The sequence below is a fragment of the Pterocles gutturalis genome, unplaced genomic scaffold, assembly GCF_000699245.1.
Source record: "Pterocles gutturalis isolate BGI_N339 unplaced genomic scaffold, ASM69924v1 scaffold44252, whole genome shotgun sequence".
NCBI lineage: Eukaryota > Metazoa > Chordata > Aves > Pterocliformes > Pteroclidae > Pterocles > Pterocles gutturalis.
In genome coordinates, this window is record NW_010117081.1 from 28,979 (window position 1) to 54,340 (window position 25,362).

The window sequence follows — 25,362 nt, forward strand, 5'->3', positions numbered from 1 at the left end:
GATTACTGCCACCTTTTCTTCCTCCCCACTAGTTTTATGGTTCTCATGCATTTAAGTTCGTTCTCTTAGGTGACAAGCTCTAGGCTCTTCTGCACATGTGCTGCACTTGGCTTCACGTGTGATGGGAGCACATAGAAGAACCTATCTGACTTGTGAGCGTTCTCTTTCTTTATTTATCCTTTTATAGATTATGTGCTTATATTTGAGAGATTAAAAAGTTAGAGATAGTGGGTAGATGGCAATCTCTTGTTGCTATCCCAAGCGTGTTCTGCTCTTTCCTGGTTAGATATAGGATCATGGGATAGTTCAGTCTCAGGAGGTCAGTTAGGGCAACCTCCTCCTGCTCAAAGCAGAGTATGATTTCTGCATTAGGATTTTACAGTTTCCAGCCAGACTTTTCCCATGGGAAGTGGGAGTGTGTTTTACTGCTCTACGCAGAGAAATCAGGAGCAAGCTTCTTTCCTCTACCTGTGCTCAACAGCAACTTTTTCGAGTTGGAATTCGCTTGGTTGGAATAAAACCACGAAGCGCTATGTTGTCCCTGGAAACTTTTCAAAGAACTTCCTTTTGTCTCATTATCTATTTCCAGTCTGCTTGTGCCTTCTGCTACGCTTCTAGAAAAGTAAAAAGAGCATGCAGAGCTCCCCTGCTGTAGGAGAGACGGCTCGGGCTGGCTGACGCAAATAGCAAGGAAAGGTCAGTGACTCCTATGTTTAGTGGTTTGGCATTTTTTCTGTGCAAGGTTAGCACTTCGTGTTTAAGGAGAGGGATTTTAGAATTATTCCCAGTTCCCATTTCTAGCTAGCTCCGTTTCACAGCTTTAGCCTTTACTCAGCGTTCATTAGAGCTGCCTTAGCACCCATCTTCCATTTTCCTTTCCCCCGACTGTACCTAGTGCAGAGATGACTCAAGGGTCAGCTGTGCTGGAGCTGAATCAGCCTTGTCAAATTACAGTCGCTTTGCTTAAAGGTTGGTTTGTTGGGGAAGATGTGGCACCAGTCACTCATAGTTTACTATTTTCTTTTGAAAAAATTGACATCATTACAAAGGACTCCTTTAACTTTATTTCCAAAGCTGACTGTGAAAATTGCAGATGAATGAATTATTCCTCACCCTGCCCTTTCTGCTCCCTCCGTACAGGAAAGGAGTGGTGCAGAACGCGCGCTGAATGGCATTTCCTATGTTGTTAAACTGGCAACATCTGAAAACTGAAGCCATGCAGGACAACTGCAAGCAAAAATATTGCCTGCACATTAGATGAACTTAAATTCTGATTTTTCTAGTGCTTGGGATGGATCAAAACGTTGCAGATGTGCTTATTCGGAATTGTGACAGACTTGGATTGTTTTCCTAGCGCAGGGAGGTAACACTGACTGGACAGTTTTTTTGGTCTGTTTTTCCAAGTGCAGCGGGAATATTTTAGCGACAGTTCTGCCAACACAAATGGTGTTTATCTGAGCTCTCTTGTGATGAGGATGATCTGCTACAATACAGTTTATCAGCAATTTACTGAAGGACTCGAAAGTCATTCTTCCCTGCTTGACAGCTGAGTTTATTTTGAGATTTACCTAAGTTAAAGGCTTCAAGTAGCACTGAGTACTCAGAAGAGAGACCTGGTATCACATGCAAAGGGCACAGCTGTCTGACACACGCAGGGTGAAGCGTGCTTAAGCAAAGTCATCTCGCTTCCCAAAGCACGAGGAGAATTGTTCTTTATGTCAGTGCTGCTGGCTATACCTGCTTGCATTTAAAAACAGGGAAATGGGATTTCACTGCCAGAAGTCTGCTTAAATGAATCCCCTTCCTTAGTGAGAACATCCTAAAGGCCCATCCTTGACTATCGATGAACGTCTCTTCATGAACATGAGTTTTAATTAATGTTTTCATGCATGTTTGCAGTGAGAATGGAGTCAGAGCCTGCAGTAATGGATTTTTAATGTGTATCTTTGGTGGTAAAAAATAACTAAGGCCTATGACTCCCTTTGGGGGGAATAACCCAAACCACACAAAGTGTTTGCAACAGGAAGAAGAGTTGTCCCTCTTCAGCATGCCAGAGAGGTGTGCAGCTGCTACTTCATTCTTCTTCCTATGCACAGAGGTGGAAGGAAGAAAATCTTCAGTTTGTTTGGGCTTTGGAGTTAATGAATAAGTTAGAAATAGATGATAATTTGGAACCATCAGCTTTTATTCTTTTAACCTTCAGCGGTACTAGGTTAGCCGTTGACAATCTAGCACAGGCTGGTGCATCTCTATCACTCTATCTGTCCTGGATTGTTTGCTTTTGCTTTTTCGTTAACATTTCCTTTACTTTAGGCCACTGCTGTACAGTTAAACTGAAAGTCCATCTTGTTGTGTTTCTGGAGCATCTGTGTAGCATCAGGGAGCAGGAAGGGGTGAGACCGAGAAGGTTTACGGAGCACCTGCTAACGTGGGAAAGCTTTAGTGCGTCTGCAGGTATGGAAAGCAGAGTAGGATGTCAGTCTGTGCTCAGTGGTGAGAAAGGAGCAGTTCCAGAGGGGAGGAGATCTTTTTCTGGGGGAAAATGATCCATAATATCAATAACTACACTTCAGCTCTCTTGAAGTAACAGAAAATGAGATGACTGGTGACTTGACGTGATTTTTCCAGCAGTTGCTCCGCTCCTCAGATATTAGACAGATGGAGGGAAAGACTGGCAAAGTGTGTTTCTGAGGAGCCGCTTCACACCCCGGCAAAGCCCAGCCTGTGATCTCACTGCAAACCATCCTGGGAGCTGGCACGGGTTATCTCCGAAACCGTGCTGAATTCTGGAAATAGCAGCAAGCCTGCAGAGTGCTGCCTGCTGTCTGTGATCCCGGCAAGTGCCTGTTTATCTTTCGGTGCAGAGGAGTTACCATGTAAATGATTAATTAGAAGTTCTCTCTATGATTTGAACTGCAGCATCTGGAGTGGCGATTGCGTGGTAGGGTGCCTCTGTTCAACGGTCTGCGTTCTGCAGATGTTGTTTTGGAGTGTGGGTTCCAAGTCTTGCCAACTAACTCTTTTCTTTATTTGTACTGAGTGCATTTGAAGTTGCATCATTTCCTCGGTAAGAGCAGTTTTATTTTTGAGTGGAGTGTTTGTCAGGTGGGAGAAATCCTAAATGTGAGTGCTCTCTGGTGGCGAGGATTTCTGCCTCAGCTTTCTGATTTCTGCGGTGTATTTCCCAGCGGTGATGGGATGTGAACGTAGGTTGTCTGTACTTAAGGATAAATTTTTTTTCAACTCCCTAAAAATAAAAACTACAAAACAAAGTAAGAGCCTTTTTCTTTCCTTGGCAGTTTTCTTTCCTAGGCAATACTTTATATCCCTTTCAGTGATTTATATTCTGTGACCTACGGTTTATGTTTTCTCCCTATCAATCCATGTTTTAACAAGGGAATAAAAACTAGTACAAAAACTTCTCATGAGAGAGCTGATGTTCTTCATCAAAGTAACACACAAGGATTACATACTGTGACTTTCTTTTTGGCTGCTGAACTAGATTGCAGATGCCAGAGGAAAATTCAGGAGATAGTGATACAGAAATTATTCAAATAGCATCATTATGGGGGAATCTTTTCTCCTCCAAGTTGCAGCACAAGGTGATGTGATTTTCATGACACGTATCAACCGAGGTTTGACGCCAGGAGCAGGTACAGGGCTTCCTTTTATCCAGTGTGCTGTAGATTGCTTTTAATAACAGAAATCCACTCCTAGGAGTTACACGCTTGGTACTGAAATGATGACACCGTCCTTTCCGTTCATGAGCTTTCCCTTGATGAAGTGCAGTGCCCCGATTGACGAGCCTTTCCGAAAAAACTTCATCGTCTGGTGTGGTGACCTTGCCTCGCTGAGGAATAGCAAATTGAACACAACTTGTACCTCCCCGTTTGGACTGCCGTCGTTGGTTGTTTTCTTAAGCTTTCATGAGTTCTGCTTGGGCAAGGCAAACTGAGAATCTCACACCGAAGCAATGCAGCTAGGAAAACAGCCGCTGCTGTTCTTGGCCTGCCGCTGCGCTGGGCTGCGCTGTCTGATGAAAAGAGGCTTTATCGGCGAGGAGGGGTGAGGAGCCACGGCTCCTTTTAGGAACATCTAGGCACAGCTCTGGAATTTTAGCTCCGTTGCTGAGAAGTAAAGAAAAATGAACAGAGGGGTAAATGGGAACATCACTTGTTCATGAACTCAGTATCGTTTAAGTGAAGTGTGAGATGCCCGTTTGTCAACCCTGGAGATGGATCCTTCTCCCTCACCTCCATCTGCCTTTTGCCACAGAGATTAATGTCATAACTCCTCAGAGTCTAGGAAAACCCTTTAAAACTCGACTTCGAGGCCAAACGTGAGTTCTGTCGTCTAAGCCCGGAGCTGTCGGGGAGGCGAGCAGGCAGTGTGTCAGGCTGCTGCGTGTGTCGAAGTGTCCCAGCTCCAACCCCTCTGCGGCTGAGCCGTGCCCCGGTCGAGGGGCTCCTCCGCAGCGGGGAGCCCTGAACCGCCGGCGGTGGGGCAGGCTGGCCGGGGGAAATCTGTCCGTTCTGCTTACCAGGCAGTCGGGGACACTGAACTGTCAGGGGAGGAAACTTAAACTGCACTCTGCTGCTGAAAGTGTACATAATTCATTAGTCAAGGAAGAGGTCAGAGTATTGGGTACTGTGGCGGTGACTTGGCACGACACTTCACTAGGGATGTCCTTTTTATTTTTTTTTTTTTCTCTGCAGCTAAAAGAAACCCACTTTCTGTGCTGACCGTGAACCCTCCAGCCACACATCTGGCATTACGGTGGGGCTTAAAACCTCCCCCAGAAAACGCTGTATCTTTATTTTTATCATTAATAGTGCCTTTAGTGGTGGTTGTGCGCCTTTTGGAGAGCAGTCTGTACGTTCTCCGCTGGGCAGCTTGGCTTTTCAATGGCCCAGCTCCAGAAAGATGGGAAGGACTCTGCTGATTTTGATGTCCTTGAAATGGTTTCCATTACATATGTATGTCCCAGTGTGATTTGATCTCCCTAACAGCAAGAGTGTTGTGTGTGTTTGGTTTTTCTTAAGCTCTCCCATGTATATGTGAGTCCCTGGCGCTCCTGAGCCGGGCAGCCTGGCTACACAATCTCTTTGCACCCACTGTGTCTTCTGTGTTCAGATACCATGATTCCCAGCTGCTTTGTGCTTCAAAGAATTAAAATTCGGGATGGCGAATGCCAAGGACTGAGTGTATGTGAGGCTTCCTGGGTACCTAAGTCTGTGGTAAGAATTAGGCAGCCGGTCTGTATCTCGTACCAGGCGGGCGTACCAGTTGCTCGGTGTCGTTGCCTGTGCCTTGCCCATCATTTTTGCTGCAGTTGTTAGCCGCTGAGCTGCAGTTGGTATTGCTGATTATAACGGCCTTAGCGTTTCTAAAACATGCTTGGGAGCTTTCAAACAGCATCTCTCTCTAATGTATAAAATATCTTTGCATTTTAAGCTCACTGATGTTTTGGGAAATGCATATCAGGGCTGCCCTCAGTCCAAACGGAACACAGGAACAAGAAGCTGTTTTGCGATCCTTGTGGTTTTTTAGTGCGGTATTTCTGGAGGAAGCTGGAATTAGGGGCCAAATGGCTTGTAGAAAGTGGAATGCTGGTTGCTAGATTGTATTTCTTGAGTTTTATTACACCTGCTAAAAACGAACGCTGCCAAGATGCTGCAGAAAATTCTCCAATGAACAATAGAAAATGTCAAAGCTGTCACCACGTGGGGGTGGTAATAAATTCAATAAAGTAATGCTCGAATTTGTGCTCTAGTCGGTCAGGATGAGGAAGGCCCTGTACTGCAGAGAGGTGCTCTGGTGCCATCTAATGTTGTAAGATTTAAACACAGGGCGCAGGCAGGTATTTCGTGGTAGAAGTGCCATGATTTGCACGTTGATCTCTGAATCTGGTGTTGTCCTTTCCCCTCCTGAGAAGCACACGCTGTCTGAATCCTTCAGGTGTTAATCTGAAATTCCTTATGGGCTCTTCTGCTGGATGACTTTTGATAAAATGTGGATTTCTTTGGAAACATCTTTTAATTTAAACTTTTCTTTTTTTTTGTAAACAAGCTTCAAATTGTTTTCTGTCTTGTTGACAGAAGGAATGCTAAGGACCAGGTAGGGTTTAGGAGGGGTATAGTTGCAGGTTGTTTTCATACTTTCTTAAAAAGCTTTCACTTTTGATTTAGCAGCAGTGATGATATCAAAGTGCCTTCTAGCGAAAAGGATGGAGCAGAAGCTGATTGCTAGAGCTGACAGGCTGCAGTTGGGTTCTTGACTTGTATCTTTACTTTCTTGCAAATGTTATTAGACCCCTAAGTGAGTGGCCTCAAAACTTCCGCTTCTCTGGCCTGAGCTGGGCTGTGGACAACTGCAGAACGTGAAAAAAGAATTTGCCTTTAAATCCCCTTTATGAAGCAGATTGTATGAACTCATCACAAATTCATTTTATTGTCAATTGTAGAAATGGTAAATTATATTAAATCTCACTAAAGAATGTCATAGAAACGTTTGTTTCTGGCACCATGTTAGTGGCAACAGAAACACCCGAATACGCAGAAAGCCGGCTGGACTGCATCGGCAAAGCAACAGTTTGGTGTACTCAGAGATACGGTTGGTGTTTGTACCTCAGTGATTTGCTCGGTCATGCATCTGGAAGTGAAATAGCAGTAGAAATTTCCTTTGTAGGTGGTAGGATTCAAAGCTAGCCCTGGTTCTTAGTCCTTGGAACATCAGGTCATACATAATACGCTAACATGCCATCTGGGCCACGCTGGTCAGATAATGTCCATAGTCAGTGTTTTATTGTGATGTTTCGGTACGACGATGGATTGAAGAGTTCACCTGATGAAGCGGGCACCTTGCTGGGACGACGTATTCTGAATCTCGTGTTTGACTAATTCCTTTTCTCCCTTTTGTCTCGTCCTGGGTAGGTTTGAAAAAGGACGGATTTATACGTTTATTGGGGAGGTGGTGGTTTCCATGAACCCTTACAAAAACCTGAACATCTATGGGCGTGACACGATTGAGCAGTACAAAGGAAGGGAATTGTACGAGCGGCCTCCACACCTCTTCGCAATTGCTGACGCCGCTTACAAAGCGATGAAGAGGCGATCAAAAGACACCTGTATTGTCATCTCAGGTAAGCTGAAAGAGCTTTTCATTATGATGAACAGTTGATCTTTGTGCAATTCTAAGCAGAGAAAGAAGAATGACAGCATTTTATAAAAGAAAACTTCATTATTCTTCAAAATGCTTATTTGCATTTGAATCTCTCTGTGGAGTCCTTACCAATTATTTCGTATCTAATTCAAGAGCTGGTGTCAGTCGTTAGCTTAATCTGTGCGTGCAAGGGGTGGCTTGAACACAGTGCCGTGCTTGCTCTGAGTCGATGGAGAGCAGTGAGAAGAGGGCTCCTGCCTCTCTGTAGAGAACTGCTGATTTTTGTCCCCGAGATGCCTGGCCGATGTTTTGTTCTCTGTTTCGATGGCTGGCCTGCTTGCTTGTCGTGTCCCGAACAGTGGGAGCAGTGCTTGTACCATGAACGGTCGCTATCTGGATCCTGGCACTTGCTTTCCTTGATGTTCCCGTGCTTCAGCAGCTCTGAAAAGCAAGAGAGCCGTGATGGTGTGCTGAACAGTAGCCTCTTGTCCTGCAGTTCCCGGCACTGCTGCTAGCCAAGCCTCTGCATGCCAGGCTTGCTGCTCTAACAATCTTCCTTTTGATCCCCTGTGTGCCAGGCCTGCTCCCGACCGGCGAAATCTTCCATCAGCACTGCCTCCAAGTCAGCAAAGCAGCAACAGCCAGGCAGGGTTATGGCTATATTTAGAAAAAGGTTCAAACTGCACGCAAACAAGATTGGTTTTTTTTTTTTAAAAACAAAGGTAAAAAAAAATCCAAACACTCTCAGGGTGGAATTAGGATATACTGTTCAGTGATTTGCTTTGGTTTTTGTTTTGGTTTTTTTTGATCTGTTTTGTCATCTCTGTGTTTCTGCCCTCAGGTGAGAGCGGGGCGGGGAAGACCGAGGCCAGTAAGTACATTATGCAGTACATCGCGGCCATTACCAACCCCAGCCAGAGAGCAGAGGTGGAACGGTAAGGGCTTTGCAAAGAAATAAGTGAAATTGGTTTCTGTATGGATCTCGTTCTGGGGACTGTGTAGCACCATGTCTTGTACTAACTGCACACTGATTTTACAGCGTTTACCTGACTTCTTCAGATACTACTTTTCCTCTGGGAATGTTGCAATATTGATTGCTAAAATCATGTAGAAAACTTTATTTTGAAAGTTCACACTTTCCAAATAACACATGATCTAGAAATCATGTTTCCTGTGGCAAACTGCCCGAGGTATCTGTACGTTAGACTAGCGTGGGGAGTGCAGGAGCGTATGCCGTGACTTTTCAGGCTTGCACGCCCCTGTGTTGCAGAATGTGTCAGCCTTAGAAATGTTTTTGGGAAAGACTGTGACTTTCTGCTGAAACAGCCTTAATATACCTACCCTGACAAAGATCTTGAAAATGACTTGCAAAAGAGTCCAAGGAATTGATTTCAGAATGTACATCTGTAAAGGAACTGAGTTTTTGATGCTATTTTCAGTGGGGAGATCTGGTCTTTGGCTTCCATTTGCTCGGCTCTAAGGAACACTGCCGAAAGCTCCCGGCTGATTTCCCATGGGATTGCTAATGTCATACGCATCTGCCCAAATATCTCATCAAAGAGCATCTCTGCTGTTATTAAATTTTCTCTAGAAATGCCTGCTAAAAAAAAATTCCCTGGTTTGAGTACACAAGTCTGGACTTAGCCTGTTCTCTTTTCCATTTATCTGTACTACAGAGTGAAGAACATTCTGCTGAAATCCAACTGTGTGTTAGAGGCCTTCGGCAATGCCAAAACAAACCGTAATGACAATTCCAGCAGGTTTGGAAAATATATGGATATCAACTTTGATTTTAAAGGAGACCCAATAGGTGGGCACATCAATAATTACTTACTGGAAAAGGTAAGCCGTGCTGGCTTTGGGAGTGAGAGGCCTTTGTGTCGTTACTTTTGTAATATGTGCTTTGCCAATGGAAAATGTTCCTTTCAAATGTGGTATGTCAGGATGTTAACGTCTGAGGGCACAGAATCTCATTTAAATCTAGGGCTTTGTTTTTTCTCCCAGAATTACTGTAGGTAAGTGCAATGCTGCTGAAGCACTGGCAGTGCCCTCTTGCTTTAACACCCCTGCTTTCAGAGCTCCCAGGGGCTAGTGCTACTCAAAAGTTTATGAGCATATAGGTGTATGAACTTTGTATCCAGAATAAAAGCTGATTGATTTAACTCTGTAAAACTCCTTCTTTATAAGTTCCTGTTTTGAGATGTCCCTGGTGAATAAAAGAAGATCTCTAGGTCTGTAAGTAGCGACTGTTTGCTTGAGAAGTGTTATTCTGGAATAATGCTGCAGCCTTGTGTCATTGTTCATAACTTTGTTTTTATGTATTCCAAGTGATCCTAAGCATATCTTTTTCAGTGGTTGCCGAAAACACTGGAATATGTAAAACTCTTGTCAAGAAAGCAGGCTCGATCTATTAACAGTTCTCGTGTGAGAAACACATCTGGCTTTAATTTGTGTGTTTGCCCACATCTGCTAACATGCTTTTTTGTTTGTTGTTTTTTACTTTTCCCATTATTTCCCTGTAGTCTATTTTCAGAATAAACACTTTATTTAAAAAACAAACCAAACCAACAAACCCAAACATTTAACATGTGATACTTCTCTGCAAAAAAGGGATGGGGCTGCAGCTGCAGTGTCCTGATCATTTATTTCATATATGAAACAAACCTCTGAGGCTTTGAGCAACCTGGGCTAGTGGGAGGTGTCCCTGCCCACGGCAGGGGGTGGCACTGGGTGGGCTTTGAGGTCCCTTCCCACCCAAACCATCCTGTGATTCTCTGATTCTGTATTCGTGACTTCCACCAAGTTAAATTTGTTTCCATGTTGAAAGCAGTTGAGGTTCGGGTCCAAACACACAATTGACCGACACTGACTTCGCACTGCAGCAGGAACATGTTTCCAACTTGGAGCATAAAACAAGGATGCGTTGCTTGTTGACTGAATTTCTTCTGCATTTAACTTTTTTTTGGTGCTGTTTACCACTGATTTGGAATGAATGCTGTGAAGATGTTGCTGTTGCTTGCTCCCTAAAACAAAGCCCTCGTGTTAGAGCCGAGCGTTCACTCGCACAGGGCTGGGTGCTGCTGGTCAGCCTCTGCTGGGGCTGTCGGAGTGGTTACCATAAGGCCCTAATTATGGCGTTTGTTTGTAGTCAGAATCCTGTTCTTTATTTCCAGCAATTAAATAACTCTCAAACTAAAATGTCGTTTTATTTGACTCTTCCATGAAAACAATTCTGAAGCTGCTACATGGGATTGCTGGTTGGAAGTAGGACATTGCAGCTCTTACACAAGCTGCTCTTTTTCATTATAGACTTCAAACTCCACGGTCATGCCCAGCTAATAGTGTTTGTAACAGACTTGTTGTAAGATAAGATGAGTTTGGAGGTGTCCTAGCAGTGGTGAACCGATGCATCAGTGTCTAAGGGGAGGTGTTGGGGAAGCAGGCTGTCCACACGCAGAAAAACCCACTGTTGTATTTTGTTTCCCCCCAGTCTCGCGTGATTGTGCAGCAGCCAGGAGAACGAAGCTTTCATTCTTTTTACCAGGTTTGTAGTGGATTGCTGAAACAAATGACTTTTCTCAAGTTTCCCAGACATGATAGACCAAATATTTAAAGCTTTCGCCCTCTTGCGTGTTTTGCGAAGGGTTCCTGTGTTGTTGCATCTTGGGTGATCTTAGGTTCTTGAGCTCTTTGAAGAGGCCTGGTCTGGGGAAGGAGCATGGGAAGATTTTTTTTTTTCCCTTATCCTCCAATCCCATATTAACACATTTGTAAACTTCAGAGGAGGCTAACTAAACAAATATGGTAGAATATTGGACTTTGACTCACTGTTTTATTTGTAGTGAGTCTAATCCCTTTATTTTCTCTTGAGGCCTTTAGTCCATATGGAAGTGATTTTACGACACCAACTTGACTTTGGGGCGGGTGTGTGTGTGTCTTTTTAATGTCTTCCATATTGTGTGGTGGCTTCTTTGTGTGTCCTTTGGGGGAAACGGTTGCCCTGTTAGTGAAACCTTTATTCTCAGTTTTGCAGTGAGGGAAATGTGTGTTTGTTTGTTTGTTTGTTTGTTTTTTACCATTTAGTCAGTACTCCGTGATGGCGTGTTAGCACCTTTCTCAGGAGCGTGTCGGCAGATTGAAATGTGCTTGCCAAGGCACACCTGTGGCATGTCACGGATGTAAACATGTCAGCTCTGTGGAGGGGTTCAGGCTTGTTTCCTAAATGGTTGTGTCACTCGAAGGGACAGTCATCTAGGCAACCTCTTGCTGGTGGTCAGAGCCCTGCAACCATGCAGCCCATGGGTTTTGCAGATGTTGTGCTTGTGACTCCAGATACTGTAGCTGATTCCTCTGTAGCAGCAATTTATTGTGTTTTTATGATTTTGCCTGTCAGGCAGATGAATAAGAAACAGAAAAAGACTTTTATTTTTTTTTATTCACCATTTCTTAAAATACTCTTTGTACAGCTCCTCCAGGGGGGGTCTGACCAGATGTTACGTTCTCTACATCTCCAGAAGGACGCGTCTGCATACAGCTACATCTGTCCAGGGGCACAGATAAAGGTGAGGGTGTTGGTAGTGAGTCAGAGGTAACTTGTCTGAAAACTGTAAAACCTTCTTGAAATACTCAAAGTACTGCCGAGCTAGCAGAAGCTGAGACCAGTATTTATGGGATAAATATGGAAAGGTGACACCAGTGTGCTATTTGTGATGGAGTTTCTGGCCCTAGAAGACAAGCATGTGTGTACTTGTGCCTACACTACATTTGTGCCTGCTTATAGAAAACAATCAAATGTAGTGGAAGCGACATCACCTGTGTTAATAAATGCAGGCATGGATGTTTGACCTGTTACCAGGGACAGGCAATTCGTGCTTCGCAATGGGTGACTGAAGCTGCTTGCTGGACCAAAAAGCCATACAGAGTCTTTTACATTACTGAAGCATTCATTCTTCATATGACTTATCCTCAGGGAGGCCTCTGAGCAGGAAAGAAGGGAACAAACTCATCAGGTTTTTAGAACAACAAGATCCTGAACATTTTAAATCAGCCTGAAGTGGTCCCTAGTGTTGTCCCTCTGAAGCAGGGTCCAGACGAAGGGCTCCCCAGTTTCCTGATCACTTTCTTGAGATGCAAACAAACCCACAGACCTCCTCAGCTGCCTTTATCAGTTCCTCTAGAAACCTGCAGTGAAAACAAACCCAGGTGATCAGGAAGGAGGGGGCCAGAGGCTCATCTTGAGAAAGATGGTGACCAGAAATTTGCTGCTGGTGCTCTGCAGCTTCTACTCAGAGGGTCTTGTGACTGTTCTGATTTTTTAATGAATTGCTTCTACTCTGTCACAATAAATTCCACTGGGAAAGTACTGAACTACGGGATTGCGCTGTGATGGATTTCTGTGTCTCATTGCAGCTAGTACACCTGTGTGTCCGTGGGGTTCAGCGTACAAGCACACAGTACGGCATTAGAATAAGTTGAGAAATCTCATGACAGTGTCTATTATCTGAAAAATAGCGAAGTACCTATCTGTTCCCGCGCGCTAGCAAAATCTTTGCTTTCTCACAGCTGATTTCCATTAAGCTCCTCATATCTGAAGCATCTCTTTCCCCTCAGTGTTCCATCAACGATGGTGCAGAGTTCAAGGCGGTAGCTGATGCCATGAAAGTGATAGGCTTCAAGCAAGAGGAGATTCAGACCGTCTACAAAATCGTGGCAGCCATCCTTCACTTGGTAAGAAGCTCTCTGCCCGCGGGTGTCAGTAGGCTGCTCTTCAGGAGGGGTCAAGCACTGCACTTGTACTTCCAGCAGCTCCACTCTTCTTGCTGCAGAAGCAGTTGGAAGATCTGTTGGCTGTCTATACAGTTTGCATCTTCTCGTGGTGAGTGACATTCCTTGATGAAATAGGACGCTGCAGTCATGCTGGAAGATCATGTTTATTTCTGTGTATCCCAGATCCCGAACCAGACATATCATGAAGTACTGGGAGCTGTTAAATGTTCTGAAAAGGAATTGAAGGAGTTGTTTGTGGTTGACAGTGAGGGGGTAGGGAGCTTTCGCTCTCACCATCCTTCTGTTCCGCTTTACCCTCACACTTGCCATCACCACTGGGATTTTGCTGGAGGGATGGTACTTCCCTTCATGGCGCTGGCTTGAGCACAGTCCGACAGAGGAGACCTCTCAATTCTCTGTGTTCTGATGCTGAGGAAATCCTTCCTTCACCCATATTCTCCTGGAACCTGCAGATTCTCCTCCCTGTGCAGTGTCCTTGTACCTCAGATCTTGTGTTTCCTTGAGCAGCAAGGCACTGCAGGCGGGCAGGAGGAAGGTGCCAAAGACAAGGATAGCTTTTTTTCTCATTTTTTCTGCTCCTTGGAGTAGTTGTGCCCCAGTGCTGGGGAAAGGGATGGAGGCAGAGCCAGGCCATGCAGACGGGGTGTGAGATCACTCCTGCGGATAACGCAGTGGTGTTGCTGCTTAATCCTGGCGCTGCAGGAACTCGGTACCAGAGCTGTTGTGGCAGTGCGCTGTCAGTGCAGTTCTGTTCGCAGTGCTGGCTTGTCAGCTTCCCCAGAACATTCACATTACCTTGGAGGGCAATAGCGTGACAATAAGAACTGCAGCCTGGCATTTCCGTGGCGAGCTGCAGTGAAGATGAAATGCTACAGCCAGCATTGTGTGCTTCGTGTCCTTACCCACTGCTAGACTCTGAATCTCGAGACAATGCTTGATTAAACCTCTCAAGGTGTTTGGTGTCATTTTTTTTTCCAAAAGCTGAGCTGAAAAAAAATCTTTGAGTCAGGCTTTGCTGCTTCTGCTGATGTTGGAGCTTTGTGGGTACGCGGATATGCGAGGCTCGCCCTTCTAATGTGTTAGGAGGTTCACTGGCTTGAATAGCGGGTGGCGTATGGATGAACTCGGGGTGTACTGTTCATATTAATAAAGACAGTAAGAAATCTTGTTTCTTGCTACTTATTGCAGGGGAACTTGAAATTTTCTGTGGATGGTGATACGCCTGTAATAGAAAATGGCAAGCTGGTGTCCATCATCGCAGACTTGCTGTCAACAAAATCTGACATGGTGGAGAAGGCTCTGTTGTTTCGAACTGTGGCTACGGGTCGGGATGTCATCGACAAACAGCACACTGAACAAGAAGCCACCTACGGCAGAGATGCCTTTGCAAAAGTGAGTTCAAATTTCCTTTCTCTGCATCCAATTCTGTATGCGACAGTAACTCGGGTGCATTTCTTTTGCTTTTGCCTTTTGATTGAGTTGTACTCGGTGCGGCAAAGAATAACAATGCCTGGGGAAGGCGTTCAATATTGAATTGCCTTCATAATTGCACATTTTCCAGTGCTCAGGACCCAGCAGGATTCCTGGGTGGATCAATAAGCACAGCGCTTGCTGAGACACGGGCAGTCTGTACTCTGTGCGGATTTGTTTCTGAACGTGTGTGCTCCTCTGTTCCGTCGGGGGCTGCAGAGCAGCACCGTCCCCGGCTGTGACACAGCACGCCCCACAACCAGCAGCGCTTGCGGTGCTGGAAGAGGAGAGGGAGCTGCAGGCCTGGGTTGCTGGCAGGTGTGAAAGGAATACGTCGTACAGGGCTGGAGGCTTTGGGAAATACAGCTTTTTGTTTCATTAGCTGTTAAATTCAAAGGGTAGAGAGTGGAATAATAACACCTGGAACCTGGGCTGGAAACCCAAAGTGCTCTCTTTTTTTTGGAAAGGTGTGGTTACTGATGACCAAAGGAGTGACAAATGTCCTTCATTTGCTAAGAAATCAAATGACAAGGGAAAGATAGATGAAGTTATGAAGATCCTTGATTTTTAACTTGACTTTTTTCCTAAGATTATATGTTTGCACAGCTTCACAGTACATTTTGAACATGTAGACTTCGAAGATACCTATGCCTAAAGAACAATTTCTCTTTGGAAGATGAATAGGAATGTTTTCCTGCCGTTGTGTTGTGTTGTTAGGTTTCTGTAACTGAGCTCTCATTTGCTGTTCACTGTTGTTAAATAAATCTCAGGTATGGAAGTTACTAGCCAGCTGAAAAGCAGCCTGGAGTCAGATGGGGGGAACCGCTACACAGAGTGACCTCACTGGGATTTAGACTTTGTGTAAATGAGTTTTGGAAGAAAGAAAAAAAAAATTTCATAGAATATTTTCTTCTTGTCAGTAGCTGTTCACTTTTAGCAGAATGTTATCTGTAGCTTTTGTGTTGTTAGGGCAGCGTGTTAAATTAAGCTTTGTAGCACCATGTGTTGCATTTACCAGAAAGAACTGAGACAGATGCAGGCAAAATTCCTCAGTGTTTGTTTCCTGGCAGGCTATATACGAGCGCCTCTTCTGTTGGATTGTGACGCACATCAATGATGTGATTGAAGTGAAGAACTACGACACTTCAATACATGGGAAAAACACCGTCATCGGCGTCCTGGATATCTATGGCTTTGAAATATTTGACAATAACAGGTGAGCTACGTTGTTCAAGCACAGTGCTGCACCTTCTCCTTTCAAAAAAAAACAAAAAACAAAAAAAACCAAACACAGCTCATCACCTTTTTTTCTTATGTTTTTGCAGTTTTGAGCAATTTTGCATTAATTACTGTAATGAGAAGCTGCAGCAGCTCTTTATTCAGCTGGTTCTAAAGCAGGAGCAGGAAGAGTACCAGCGAGAGGGAATTCCCTGGAAGCATGTGAGTGATTTGGCAGGGGAGGATGAGGTCGCTTTGAGGTCAGTGTACCAGCAGAAGCCCCAGATCTAAAGTTGCTCCACATGTACGCTCCCGACGAAGTCGATAGAACATCTGTGTCCCCGCCAGCTGTACTGGCAGACTCGCTGTCTGGAAATCAGGCCGTGGAAGAAGCTAACGATTTATCTCACAACATTTCTGTATTTGCCATGGTTTGGGAAAAGAAGTGACTCCAGGTCTGAGTGAAAGCATATTGTGGCATCTCACTGAGTGTTTCTGTTCTAAGAACTCCGGTATTTTGTCTAGTTGTAGATTTTCAAGTATAAAAATCTTGAGTTCTCCTGTTCAAATTCCTTTCCGAGTGCCGAGGTCAAGATGCGCACTTTTCACTGCAACGACTGTGCGCAGCTGCATTTTAAAAGACATTTCAAAGTGTGTTCTGTAGCAGTTGGTTTTTAGCAGAGTTCTCAAGATTTATGTGGGGTGTTTGAAAGATTGCCTTCTCTGCTGTTCAGTGGTGGAAGAGCAGCCTGCTTAATTGTGAGTTAGTTCTCAACGTGTCGAGAGCTGATTGCTTCTCCTGTGCGTGGTGGGCCCCACAGTCCTGTTCATCCATGGCCAGCACTGGTACTCCTCTCTTTCGCTAGCCAGAGTCACAACCACACCCGGTTTTTGTCTTTTACAGATCGATTACTTTAACAATCAGGTCATTGTTGACCTGGTAGAGCAGCAGCACAAGGGGATCATCGCCATTCTGGACGATGCCTGCATGAACGTTGGAAAAGTTACAGATGAGATGTTCCTCGAGGCTCTTAATAACAAGCTAGGGAAGCATGCACATTTCTCCAGCAGAAAGGTAACGTGCTCCCCTGCACCCTCAGAGCTTGCTTCCTTTCCTGTGTGATACCTTTTCTATTTTTTTAAGCATAATGAAATAAGGAAAAAAACTTGAAGGGTGGCAGGGGTTGGAATCGTTACCGTTGAGTGTGAAATGAAATGCCTGAGAGCAGCAGCAGCAGCTCCTGCCTGCGGAACAGTCTGCCTGGGCTGGGTTTAGGTCGCGCCTCGGGCAGCCCCGTATCCGGCAGAGGGAGCTCAAGGATGTCCAATGTGAGATCAATTTTATTCCGTGCATAAAAGAAGCATGAGCTCGTGCCTTGACATATCATGATGTCATTTGTAACCAATCGATACGCGGTTTCAACCCACGTGATGTTCTTCCCAGGCTGCTCTAATACATAGTGACACTGAAATTATTCACACTTCTGCATTATTACAGCACTGTGATTTTTTTTTTTTTTCCATCGTCATTGGCTACAAAAGATGCTCGTCTCATACTGTACCTATGATCATCCAGGCCCCGCGACTTGCTTTGTTTTTGGTACAACGTAGGAATTAAAAGGCTTTATTTGTTCCTCACTTGGCAGTGTATTGAAAACATGGTCACCAGCCTGATTAATTTGAGAATCTTTCACACTGAGTAATCAAATAAGAGCCTTTAATTTATTGATGTGTCTCTGCTCAGAAAGATTGTTTGAAATGCATCATTCAGAGAGCTGGCTCCCCCCTTCTCCCTCCCACCCCAGTGAAATGTTTTATGTAGGTCAGAAATACAAAATTAGCATGGTTGTGTAAGATATGTGCTAAAGGCTGCCTCCGGGGAGGCTGGATGTAAACAATAGAGCTGGATGTGGCTTGTTTGGGTACAGGCTGGAAAGAAAAGAACCGCTTATTTCCTCCCAGATGTGGCTTTTCTCAAGTGCCCTTTAGCGGCAGCACCCCTGACATCTGCCCCACGCATCCCGGCTGAGGGAGGGCGAGCGGGAATCTTGCTTTCTGGGATAACCTGGATTTTCTGGGATAACCTAGATTTTGACATGCTTAAGCAGCAGATGCAGAGCACGTTCTGAGTGAACTCACCTGAAAACAAGTATTTGGTGAAGCCCAGTCTGGGTGTCTGCATTTTAATGCAAATATCTTCCTTTAGCAGCGCTAGAGATTGTGAATAGTGAAGCCTGGGGGGATGGAGTCTTAAATCCCCTGCAGTGGGGCAGGGCGGGAAGCGGTCCAGGTTCTGGAGCTGTCTGGTCCAGAGATGTAAGCTGGTGCAGACGGTGTCTGTGCTGCCCTTGGTCCTGTGTCTGCTGGAGTGGGGTGGTTCCTTCCCCGAGAGAGCAGGCAGGACTGCGATACCGTGGGGAAGAGGACTGCATTTCATAGAGTGTATGGGAGGCTCTAAAATGAAAATTAAAAAAAAAAATCTGTTTGAGTCCTTACCTTCAGGAGTCCCTTCACAGCACAGGAAACATTAAAAGAAAATCTTGCCGGTTGCAGCATTCCTCAGCAGGGGGTGACATTGTCAGAAAACTGTTTGCACAGACAAACAAGGCATGCTGCTATAAATAATGTTTATGGAGGCTATGATGTATCTCCCTGGCTTGCTAATTTCTAGTTTAAATCAATATAGCCTTGAAAAAATTCACCCATAAAACTCTCAGCATCATAATTATTTTTTCCCCCCTCTCGCATCTTTGTAGATGTCCTTCACCAGTATCTGAGATCTCTTTCTCAGTCCCATCTAGAACTGCTGTAGGAAACCTCAGCTTCCTAAGCCAGCTTCTTATAGCTTGAATGAACACAAAGGACTTGATTTCATTGCATCATTTGCTTTTGCAGACTGCAGTGGTTCTGTCCGATGCTGTAAAGTTCAGTAGAGATGGAATCACAGAATCATTAAGGTTGGATGGAAACTGTTCCTGAAGAGTTAAACTGTGTGTCAGATAGGGAACAGCTCCCATCCCTCAGTCATTAATGCCTCCTGCTCCCCCGTAGAGCATGTTGCACCCTGGCTCTGTGGATGAGCTCTAAGGGGCTGCTGTGCCCTAAATAGTAGCGTCCTAGTTTGTGTATGCCTGCCTGCTCTGCTGCTGCCTGCTCGGTTGTCCCGGTGAAAGCCAAACAAGTCAGGAAAAATACTGGCAAACACTTCCACTGTGGGTATTTGTGGCAAAATTTTACGTTCCCAGAGCATGGGTTGTTCTCTGAATTGCCTGATGCTAAGCCAGATCTGCACAAACACCAGCTGTTCTGGTGGTACTCAACGTCACAGGTGCATTTTCTCAGCCTCTTTGAGCTCTGATTTTTTCAATTGATCTTATACTTTCTAAGGATCAAGTGCAGTGGTAGACAGTCCATGAATTCCTAAATCTTCAGTTGTGGGAAGTGTCAATCTCAACAAACTGGCTGTGAAGGGAAGAGTATGTGAAAGTCCATTCCAGTCCACCTGATGGAGCATCTTCCAAGACTCTGGGCAATAGTGAAGGTCTAAGTGAGAGAGGAATATAGGATAATCATCAGGATGACTTGAGATGCTCCCTGTCCCCAGTGACCTGCAGTCCAGGAACCTCCTGAATCAGGGCTGGTGTCCTTAATAGGGTGGTGGTTTTGGTTTTGGCTTTTTGTTGCTTTTTTTTTTAAATTGACAGAGAATTCCACGGGTTACTTATGTGAAGAGCTCCTTCCCACTTTCCTCCCTCCTTCCTTCCCATTTTCCTCCCTTCTCCCTTTTCCCTTTTAGCTTACATCTGTTGCCTCCTAGTTCTTGAACAGCAAGACACGGTTCACTGTGCCTTCCAGTACACCATCTCTGTGTCTTCTGCCGTCATCTCCTGGCATTTCTTTCTTGCCATGAAGAGGCTGAGTTCATCCGGCCCTTCCCCCGTAGCAGTCAGTCAGTACTATCGATCCTTTTTGTCCTTCATTGAGCCTCTCCCAGTTCTCCTGGGCCCTTTGGGAGATGGAGGCTGGTTAAGGTACGTGTTGGGTTGGGAATGGACAGTTTGGGGCCCATCGTCTGAACTTTGGCTTTCCCTGTGTGTATCACTATATTTATGTCGAATTTCATTTGCTCTTTTTTGCCACTCCTTTAGCCTCTCGTGTCTTCCTGCAGTTCTTCACAGCCAGCCGTGTCCTTTACTGCCCCGAGTAATTAAGTACCATCAAGAATCCTGATCACCTTCTATCACCCTCAGATCATAGCTCATTTCAGATGATGATAACAGTGTAGACCTCAGCGCAAGTTCCTGCAGGAATCCTGTTTCCCATCTTTCCAGCAGTTCTTTGAGTTGTTGGTGAGGAGCCTCATGAAAAGGCTCACAGAAATCCAAGCAGGCTATCACCTGTATCAAAACACTTGTTCCTTTTTTTTTTTTTTTAATAATTGAAACTGCTGTGCCCAGTAGACACAAAGTTCCCAGCGTGAATTGCTTCGTAAAAACCCCCCAGCATCCCGTTAAGCCACCTTCCAGTCTCTGCAGTATTGGGTGAGTTCTAAGCAAGAAGCTCATGCAGCCAACCGTGTCCCGTCTGGTAGCACCAGTTGCTTCCCTTCATCATGTTTTTCTTGTCTTATACCTCTTCTGTTGACATGCTGGGTTGAGATGGATGTTTTGGGTGGTTGCAAAAAGCCATTACATCCTCCATAGCCCCTTGCTGGTGAACACAGCTGCAAAAAGAAAAATAATTTTGTTTTCCTGGTATGGCCTCGCTTCTTCATTTTCTCTGTGTTCCTGGTACACATTTATCAGCTCTGCAGCCCCTGGCATGCTTCCTGCTCCTGCTGCGCTGACTTCTTACACCTTCGTAACCTTCTGCGTGCCTTGTTACTCAAACTTACAGGTTTCCTCCTTGTGATTTTTTTAGATATATATAGATACTTTTTTTTTTTTTTTTTTACATCTGTTCTGTCAGTTTGAGCTGATCCGTTTTCTGCTCTTGCACACAGGTAGAGTTTTTGGGATGCTATCTTCCTGCTTCTCCTAGTCTCTCCTGCCCTGCAGTTTAACCACGCTAATTTCCTCTTTATTTTCCCAAGACTTTTGGTGGATAGTAGATGTTTGCTCATAGCCCTCGGTGTTTTTAAATGGAGCCCATGCTTCCTGCAAAGACTTAATTTATCTACCTGCCCCTTTTGGCTTTAACAAAAAGCCTCATTTTTAGCTTGTTCTCCTTTTTTAATTACGCTGAGCCTGATGGATTTTTTGGCTTCTGTTATTCCTGAAGGGATGAGCGTGCTATGGCCGCGGGCAGTGAATGGCTGCACGTGGGCACTCCACATCCTCCTGGCAGGGAAGGGAGGTACCGGGAGGTGTGAGCTGGGAGCTGAGGGTGGGAGGTGGGTGTCTGCGGGGGGGGTCACTGCTTGGGGGAGCTGGGAGCGATTTGGGCCAGAACAAGCGCTGCTGGTGTAACTGTCACATTTTGATTGTTTCATTTCTTTGCTGAGGAGGGATATTGCATTGGGGAAAAAAAAAACAATGAGGACTTGAGTCAATTCGTGACTTTTTTTTTTTTTTTAGGTGCAATGTTTCTCTACATGCATAGATGTTCCTTTTGCTTAATGGTGTTTTGGGGATAGTATTGATTTTTTTTTTAATAAAACTGTAGGCTGTTGCAACTTTTATTTTGTACAAATGTATGTTCTTGTCATGCATCCATGAAAAAATATTGTAAAGCAGCATTATATCTGGATTTCACATCTACATGTGCATATATAAAGTGGAATAACTGTAGTGTCCGTTTCCGTTTCCAATCCGTATTGCTCTTCCATGAAAGGGGAGAATCCATGGGTGACGTTTTAATGTATATTAATTTATTTTAGCTTTGTGCAACCGACAAAACGCTGGAATTTGACAGAGACTTTCGAATCAAGCACTATGCCGGAGATGTGATGTAAGTTGCTTTCAGAAATAAAGTTGCACCTTCTATTTCTGTCTTTTCGCCAGCTTTGGAGTGGTACAAGATTCTGATTTACTGCTGCCTCTGGAGTGAACCAGAATAGCTGTCGTTCAGAATTCCAGAGTGCAGCAATTGCTTCTCAATGACATCCAATGCTGCTTACGTGCTCTACAGAACTGATTTTGTACTTGGAACTGAAACAAAAGGAGAGTGGGGAGGGAGGAGAGAGCAACGCTTCAGGGAAAAAAAAAAAAAAAGGAGGAAAAAAATAAGCCAGCACTGTTTAGGCATGAAAGCTATACTGAACTAATAAAATCTGGTTTAGACATCTGTTTGGTGTGGTTATATAACTCTAGCTTTAAATTCTCTAGTCGGTTTGAGCAGACTCAAAATACAGGGCAGTGTTCAAGGAAGGAGCCTTCCCTGCTCAGGTTGAAAAGTTTTCTGTACCTGCAGCCTACACAAATGCTACGGTATGTGACAGTAGTGCGCAGGAAGATGAAGCAGAAGTGAAGGATGCCCATATGTTGGAACTGTTCACGGGGAAAGCTGTTGTCTGGAGTTTCACTGGAGTGATTTAATGGTTTAGGATTTGTGTAGCTCCCCACGCCAGTGGAATCTGAAGGGAGTTAATGGGAAAATAGTTTAGGATTTCTTTTACCCTGGGATGAAGTTTACCTTTAATTTATAAAGGTAAACCAGTGTGATCACACTGGAGCCCAGTCAGCCCAGCTGGGTTTTGTTCTGGAGGCTTTGCTGAGCGATCGCTGCTGGGCATCTCTGCTTTCAAAGCATTTTGCCGAGGAGGAGGGGGTACGAGGTGCCATTGTAGGCGTTGAACCTTCTGCACCGCCAGCAGCTGAAAAATTTTGTAAAAGAAAACTGGAATGTGGAAATATTTGCAGATCGTATTTGAGCCTGGACTGTGTTCTGTGGAGCAGTCAGAGCTGGGGGTGGCTCCATGTGGGGATTTGGATGTTGTTGGGCTCTGGAGCCCGGTGCCTGCAGTTCGGGCGCAGGCTTCCTGGGGAATCAGGAGCTCAGGGAGCAACTGAGTGGGAAACACTGAACAGGGAGATTTTGGACCTTTTCTTTGAGGACAGGGCACTGTCTGTCTCAAGTCTTCGAGAAGACATGAATAGAGGAAAGACAGAGTCCAGAATTTGTGTGTGTGTGTGTGTGTGTGTGTGTTGGTTTCCAAGAGCATTCCCTAGTCGCTGGTTATCAGCTGGTTTTGATTTCAGGCACTCTCCCACCAGAGAAACCTTCCTTGACAGCAAGAGAGGGACAAACTAGACATACTGAAAACAACATAATTTCTGTAGGATTTAACACAAACACATGCTCTGAATTTGGAGGCAGAAGTCATGAGTGTAACTCTGGAATTTGAGCCATCTACCACTGGCTGAAGTCCTGCTAAACCATTGCCCTTTTCACCGTCTGATTCCAATAGGTTTCTAAAACGAGATGTGTGCTGTTCCTGCCCTGGAGGGGGTGGAAAGCTGGGCAGAGGGTTCTCACACAGTGCTCATCCAGCAAATTAGTGATAGGTGGGAAACAAAGCTGGATTCCTGCTTAGCATCTGCCGTGTCTGTAGGAGTGCAAGGATGCTGATTCCACACCGACACCCGCAGTTCAGTGAAGGGCTTTGCTTCTTTGTAATTAACTCTGTTTTCCTTTTTTTTTCAGTTACTCAGTCACTGGATTTATTGACAAAAACAAGGACACTTTATTTCAAGACTTCAAGCGCCTCATGTACAACAGGTAGGAATAATTTTTTTTTCTTTTTTAGAGAGTGGGCGCTAGAAGAGACTAATGTTCTCACCGATGCTGTCTTTACCGTGTGTGCAGTGCATGTGAATAAACACATTCCTTTGGCATTTGATCTTTGTGTACCTACTCTGACCCAAAGGCTGTCAGTCTGATTTTTCAGGTTAAAGTCCTTCTTCCCTATGTGTTGGTTTTGCTCTGATATAACCTTTAATTTAACAAAATTTAAAGTGATTGTTTGAAATCAACTCATTTTCCAGTCAATAGCTGTGCAGCAGAGATTACCTGTGTGGCTTGATTTGGCATTAACGAGGTTTTTGGACCAGTTGCAAATGTACCATTATTGATCTCTCTTTAAAATACCAAGTAGCGTTTGGTCAACCGCGGATATCATTGGCCCCAGCCAGAAGTTCCAGCTTTGAAAGAAAGTTTAGGGGTGAGAGGGAAAAAAGGGCAAATAGATTTGAATCCTTTTCACATGTGCAGTGACATGAAAATTTAAACCATATAGTCACATGTCATAAATACTAATTAAGCAAGTAACAGTTGCCTTTGACAAGCAAATTTGCAATCCTATCACAATGTGTGTGTACACGTATGGGTGCCCCAAAAGCTGTGTTCCTGAATGGCTGGCACTAAACCTGTTCTAGTTCTTCTGTAACCGTGGCCTATCTCAACCTTTCCGAGACTTTGCTCAGAGGTGCAAGTCAGCGTGGAACAGCCTGCAGCGGCTGGACACCTCTGTTTACCTGGTTTAAAAGTTACCACAGCTATTAACTTGGTTTACCATCCTGTTATGTTTACTCAGTGCCCTCCCTCGAGCAGTCACGCTGTTCATGTTTTCCAGACTTCACATTAACCAGAAACCTGCAAAATATTTGCTGTACGGAGGTTTTATTAAATTTAGCCTCTGTTTGCCGTTTAGTCTCTGCTAAAGACTGTTCGCAAAGGCCACTTGGGGCATATTAAAGCTTGTGATAGATCGGCTGTTAGGTTGCTGGAGCTGCTTCCAGCTTTTGTCTCTTGCAGAGCTCTTGCCATCCATCATGGCCATCTTACCTCACCTTCAACCCTTACAGAAAATGTAGGCTGAAACGTAGAAATTATTTTATATATCAAGAATGGGGCAGAAATACCGCTTGAAATCAGATACAAGGGGGGATGTCACAGGCCATGGTGTTACTCTTTTCTGTGTTGATTAAATTCTTGATGCTTGTGTCAGTGAGGCAGACTCTGCTTGTGATAGATCGCTTCTGCAGGATTTTTACTGTGCCATTTCTGCACATCTTTATCTGAAGAGGAGAATACACTTGTCATTCTTCCAGAATATTCCGTTATAAGCTTGAACTGTGTTGCTCGAGACCAAGGGATGTCTTGCCCAGCAATGTCCTATGGTTTTGCCTGATACATTTTGAGCTGAGAACACCAGTACATGTGGACAGAAGCAAGCTGTTGAACTCTGAGTTTAGCGGAAGTGCTCTTAGACTGTGCGATTAAAGAGCCTGTCTTTCAGCTCCAACCCTGTGCTGAAGATGATGTGGCCTGAAGGTAAACTGAGCATCACGGAGGTGACCAAGCGACCCCTGACAGCTGCCACTCTTTTTAAGAACTCCATGATTGCACTAGTGGACAACCTGGCATCGAAGGTAAATATTTCTGTTCCAAAATTGACTCCCAACTCGTGATGAATAGGGTTAGCTTCTCCGTGGAGTCACTGCCACCTTCCTATCACCGAGGAAAGCCGAGCTGCTCAATGGCCAAGGACCTCTGGCTGTGACACTGGGCAACTGTGACGGTCTCGTAGGAGACTCAGCTGCCATCCCTGCATAAAGAAGGTGGATTTTTGTTTCCTCCTTTCACTTGTAGGAAAGCCAGTCTCTCTTAGGTCATAATTATTATATCAAATAAATAATCGTCTTTAACAAAGCTCTCTTGGCGGAGGGCCCAGGGGGTGTAGTTTCACGGCACAGAGATTCTCTCTTTATGGTTTTCAGTGCCAAG

General features: G+C 44.8%; 1 protein-coding gene across 1 annotated transcript; it reads left to right on the top strand.

Moving 5' to 3' along the window:
• Nucleotides 1–3,973: 3,973 nt before the first annotated feature.
• MYO1D (myosin ID) lies at nucleotides 3,974–25,007 on the top strand (the record flags this gene model as incomplete). The annotated part of the gene is made up of 14 exons (XM_010075682.1): nucleotides 3,974–4,065; nucleotides 6,933–7,141; nucleotides 8,003–8,096; nucleotides 8,838–9,003; nucleotides 10,652–10,705; nucleotides 11,628–11,723; nucleotides 12,772–12,888; nucleotides 14,137–14,340; nucleotides 15,489–15,634; nucleotides 15,744–15,858; nucleotides 16,541–16,711; nucleotides 21,515–21,585; nucleotides 23,281–23,355; nucleotides 24,875–25,007. Coding segments are annotated over exons 1-14 (1,743 nt in total), but the record flags the coding sequence as incomplete, so codon positions are not given.
• Nucleotides 25,008–25,362: the final 355 nt, after the last annotated feature.